Genomic DNA, 5,525 nt, shown 5'->3' on the forward strand with positions numbered 1-5,525 from the left:
GATTTTGATCAATTAAACCAATAAATACTATAAGAAACGGTTGGCAATAACTACTAATACGTCTTTTTAGAATGAATTTTTAGGATGTTAATAACAATTCTCATCCTATTATATATAGGTCATTATCGTCAATAACTGAAGTTTTCTTGTGGTTAAAATTAAGACGGAATGTTATTGAACCTATAACGTTCGATATAGAATTTCTTTAAGAACACAATTATCAAATGCTCGTACTCATAAATGAGCCTTACAAAATTGAAGGGTACAACAATATGAATGCCTCTTCCTTTTGCCTCTTGGTGCTAGTGGCCATTCTCATTTAATTTGTTGCGCAAGAGTTGGATTACATGATGAATTACACAGAATTAAGGAAGCTTAACCAAAGCTATCGTGATAGTACTACTGATCTTAAACAAAACAAGATTAATGTGATCAATATAATAACATAGCTAAATATTAATCGGCATGCTAACACTGTGTCCCTCCTGATCATCGTCTAGCTCACCATTGTCATTGGAAGAGAACTCACGAGTGATGTCACTCGAGCATGATGGGGAAGAAAGTGTTGTAAGATCAGGATCCGAACGTCGTGAATGATCATCTGCAGAGATATAATCCCCCATTAATCTCCGAGTCTTGTTGCAGTTTGATGAGCGTTGAGAAACGACCCCCATATCATCTGATGTTCTTTGAGTAGGCCTTCTCTTTTTCTGAAATATGCGACAGACCACCCAGTTCCCGGATTCCTTTTCCAAAACCTGGGTTGGATTTGCTTGAGAAGCCAACAGGCGGTATTCATGCATGAGCCATCGAGTTTGAGTGGTAGTATCAGTACTCCTATGGTGGTGGTGGTGGCAACGGCGGCGCTTCCTTTCACAGAAAACCAACGTCTTCCGGATCCCAACGGCTTCATTGGATTCAGAATTATTAACAATCTGCTTCTTTTTGCCAATAGGCTTCCAGTACCCACATCCAGCAGCTCTCCTGCTGTTGATGCCAACATTCTTATTCATATTTTCATTGTAAAAGAAATACCTTTTTTCCCTAACATCACCTGCACAACCCAATAACGATGAACCAATTAGCTAGCTAGCCTTGCTTTATAATTTGAATAAAACTCCGATATTAAAAGAAAAGTGATTTCCACACACTTCCAATGATTTATGCTCATCCATGCTCTTTTATATCATTTAAACATGAATAAACTAAAGGATGAAGTCTGCAGAGAGAAAAACAAGATCAGTAATAAAAAAAAGCATGAACAAAACTAACCTGGCAAGCCCCAGGGATGAGTTTCGAAGACATCGAACTCTGGAATGATGGAAGCAGGCAATGGGGCGGCATGAACCTTCCTCATCAAGTAGTGAATCACCAGCTCCTCATCCGTGGGACGAAACCGGTACCCAACTGGCATCTTCACTCCTCCATTTATAACATAGTTTTCTCTAATATTTTCCATCTCTCTATCTATATATATGATGGATTAATTAATCTAATATCTGATGAACGATTCAGCTTGGTTTAGCTTAATTGAAGCAGAAGCAATTAGTTGTGTGGGAGAGGAGGAACATATGTTAGTGTTGGGCAACTGCAACAACAAGAGAGAGAGGGAGAGAGCTAGGAAATTAATGGCATGTGTGGACGTTGATTCAAAAGTTAAAGGCAAAAGGAGAAGAGTTGGGCGGCAGCTGGCAAGCCTGCCGGTTGTGTGCTTGCAGTTGCAGATTCGAGAGTGAGGAAATCAACACATATATATAGATACATAGACAGACCTAGAGGTGTCGTTTTAATAAATAGAGAGGGGTAGTGGCTGCAGTGCAGTGCCAGGAAACTCTTGACTCGTAGTCTCACTCGGAAGCTCTTCTCCTTCCTTGACTCGGGAAAGGATTGGGTTGCTGCTTTATTTTGACGGGTCTTTGTGTCCACAACCGTGTGAGGACTAATTACCTTGCTTTTGGTCAATAAGCATGCTTTTCTTCCTAGTTACTGAAAAGTTAAAACACTGTTAGCTAAGCCCCGCGTGTGACACGTTGTGTGCTGAATCTGACATGTATGGGGGACTTTTTCCTGAGATCAGTATCCTGAGCCTACTGAGCAATTCATGTAGACCGTTGGATTTTTTATCCAACGGCTACAAATAAAAGACATTTCTAAAGTTATAATAATTATAACCGTTTGATCAAAATCCAACGGTATATGTTATTTGCTCAGTAAGCTCAGGATCCTGAGACGATCCAAATCCCTTATTTTTATAATTTTTTATAATTTATATGTTGTTTTGGTCTCGTTCACCAGTCACCTACTTAAATACGAACTCTCTTGTTCTAACCTAGCTAATTATATTCCTTGACTTTCCTACTTTGTGGTTGTTGTCCTTACTCTCCTTGTGGCTACAGAAAATCTATATGAACTGTACATTTCGCAAATATATTTGATTAACCTTATATTTTCATGATTTCTTGCAAAGTACGTTTCTAGTAATTATTGATTTAAAGAATTGGAGGTGTATATATTAGAAGATTTGACAGCATTATATATAACATCATTTCCATCAAGATATAAACTATAATCAGTTTAGGTTTTGAGGAAATAGTTTTGTTTTAACCAGATTGCTACCTAACATATATGGGAAATTAAGAGCCATTTTTACGCATTCCAAATTTTACCTCTTACGCATCGTTTTAATTTTTAATATTTGTTTGCTTTTATTCAATACTTACTTGTAAGGTAAAGACAAAAGGATGGAAGAGCATATAAATATTAAAAAAAATTTAAAATATGTGAAAAGTAAAATAAGGTACGTAAAAATTACTATCCAATTAAAACCGAGCCCCTATCAGTTTTGCATCTCAAATTGGCAAATTGCATCTGGAATAGTGATTTCTATGGTGAATAGTGTTTTTGGAGTTTTGGACCTTTTAGGAAAATCAAACTCATAGCGACCATCTGGGATGAATTTTGGGTTGAGGGATGAGATAAGGAGAAACATTAAGAAGACTTTTTAAAAAGTGTGATTATCTGTTACTTCACAGTTTAATATTAATTTTCATGCTACATTATAAAATATTATAGTAAAAATATAAGAGGATAAGAATCCATAAAAAATCACACTTTTAAAAATCTCCTTTAACATTTTTCTAAAAAGTTTTCAAACACAACTACACGATTCATCAGAGATAACAAATGGCCTCGAAGTTGAAAGTTTGAAGAACACCACACCCTAAATATGTATTAGGGAGATGCGTGTGTTTGGTTAAAACACTAGTTGAAGAAAACATATTATTAAAGGACCCGGCTTCTCCATTCTCCCAGTTCGTATATACTCTTATCTTTTTTATTTTATGCGGTCACAGTTAAGCCACATCAATATTTTATATTAATTTGTTTATAAAGATAATAAAATAAAAAATAATAATAATGTTAAATATTAACATAATTTAATCATAACCGCACAAATAAAAAATGATGAGAATGTATAGAGAATGGAAGAGCATAAGCCACATTATTAAATGTGCTCCACCTTGTGCCTTGCAGTGTGGTCTTGTCTCGAAAATTGACGTACACATTGTGCTGCAGTGAGATTCGTTATCATGTGGATGCGGAGATGCCCATTAATTACTACCCTTGTCAATTAAACTTTGGATTAATTAATTCATTTTCTTCTTTCAAGAACCTAATCCCAGCTGTTTGCGTATAACTCTAGGACTTAACAGTTGGAAGCGATCCATCTAAAAAAGGCAATTTATACAGTAAAATTGATGCCTAAATAGTAGAAGGATTCTTGTCTGCAATTTTGTGGTTCATGGAATTGGATCCTCTTCTGAGCACAAGCTTAGGATTCTTCTGATCAGCACACGTAAATCGTTAGATTTTGATTTAAAGTTTACAAACAGGAAATCTTTTTAAAAGTTATAATAATTATAACCGTTGAATCAAAATTCAACTACTCACGTGGCCTGGTCAGGAGAATCCTGAGCTTGTGCTCAGGAAAGGATCCAATTCCGTGGTTCATTTCAATAATTGTCACATATTTTTTGTTTTTTTTTTTTCGATCAGTCGGATTAAATGAATAGTTTTTTTTTATTGTTGGATTAAATAAATAGAAAAATAACAAATGATATAATTTAACAAGAAATATGTGAGAAGTATCAAAATTTGTAAATAGCGCATCCCATTCATCATCCATACAACTTGAGAAGGGCATTTCCCACTTCAATAATATTTCTTTGGAGAATATGCTCCTTCCAACAAAATAAATTAAATAATGTACGCATGTATAAAACCTCAAGTTTAAGATTGGGCTAAAGGCACGTCACAAAGCCCAGAGTATGATTGGGATGCAACAGTTTAGATCAATTCTAACAAAGAAAACCCAGGTTCATTTATGTTAATTCACTCATGCAATTAGAGGATTTGCCACAATATTTACATGTATTTAGTAAAATTATCATCTGACGATCATATATAATTCTTATGAATATATGTTGTTAATACAATAACCACCTAACCGTTGTGATGGTGATTGTATTATGTGGTAGCAAAAATCCGTTGTCTTCAATCTTGATGAATTTGTACCACAAAACAATCAACACCTCTAATAAAAAAACCGAAGACGCACTCACCCGCGAGGTGGGGGAGGAGAGGAGGTTTGGCCAATGAATCTTTGATGCCTAAGTTAGTTTATCTTAAAGGAATGATTGTTTGGGGCTTGTATGCGTAGCAAAAAAAAAACACCAAGATTCGGTACATAAAGAGGTATTTATAGGAGGAGGTGACCGACCATAGTGTTAGGAAGTAGCCCTACACATGATGACATCCTATTGGAACCAAATCATTTGGTTTTGGTTTTGTTCAGTTTCAAAGGGTTTTGGTTTCGATAGGCACTGATTTGGTTTTGGTTTCATGCAATTCAACAAAAAAAATGTTGGTGTTTCAATTTAAGTCACTACTTTAAAATTTTGATCATTCAACCCTTTCTTGTTCCCTTTCCTTTTGGAGACTTAATCTTCGAAGGTTTATGAGGCCTTTGAGCTTATGAATGAGCTTGAGAATGCAATACTTAGGAAGACTTTGGACTTTGTGAAAGTAAAACCAATGGATGAGAAACCATTAAACCTTGTGAATTATAAGCTTGAGATTGCCTTGGAGCTTCTTGTTGTGATTGTAGATTAAAAATAAAAGAGGCAATGCTTAAATTCGAATTGGTCAACACCACACAACACAAAAACATAAACACATAAATTACATTAGTTGTTATAAACTTTAAAAAGCCTAATTTTTTTTTTTTTTTTTGTATTGCAATTTGGTTCGGTATTAGATATTAAGAACCAAAACCAAACCCTTTTTCTTAACTTACAATTCGGTTTCAAAACCTTAAAAACTGAACTGCTCGATTCGGTTTGGTCCGGTCCGTGTTTGAGTATCAATTTTTGGTTTGAAAACCTTGAGAATATAGATGTTGCATTGTGTGAGTTGCATTTTGTGGGAAGGTTCAAAAGTTTTGAATCAAAATCAATAAGAATTCA

At 35.1% G+C, this 5,525-nt stretch overlaps 1 protein-coding gene across 1 annotated transcript; it reads right to left on the reverse strand.

The window, feature by feature from the left end:
• Positions 1-217: 217 nt before the first annotated feature.
• LOC103938518 (NAC domain-containing protein 83) lies at positions 218-1,860 on the reverse strand. The gene is made up of 2 exons (XM_009348529.3): positions 1,273-1,860; positions 218-1,054 (listed from the first exon to the last, which is right to left on the reverse strand). Exons 1-2 carry the CDS (start codon positions 1,457-1,459, stop codon positions 450-452), a joined length of 792 nt encoding a protein of 263 aa, XP_009346804.2. The 5' UTR covers positions 1,460-1,860; the 3' UTR covers positions 218-449.
• Positions 1,861-5,525: the final 3,665 nt, after the last annotated feature.

The sequence above is a fragment of a genome, unplaced genomic scaffold (assembly GCF_019419815.1).
Source record: "Pyrus x bretschneideri cultivar Hongxiangsu unplaced genomic scaffold, Pyrus_bretschneideri_v1 Contig12, whole genome shotgun sequence".
Lineage (NCBI taxonomy): Eukaryota > Viridiplantae > Streptophyta > Magnoliopsida > Rosales > Rosaceae > Pyrus > Pyrus x bretschneideri.

Coding starts and splice junctions, on each gene's coding strand:
- LOC103938518 (XM_009348529.3), bottom strand. CDS start 1,459: ATGGAAAATATTAGAGAAAACTATGTTATAAATGGAGGAGTGAAGATG. Junction 1,055..1,272: donor TCATCCCTGGGGCTTGCCAG/GTTAGTTTTGTT, acceptor TGGGTTGTGCAG/GTGATGTTAGGGAAAAAAGG.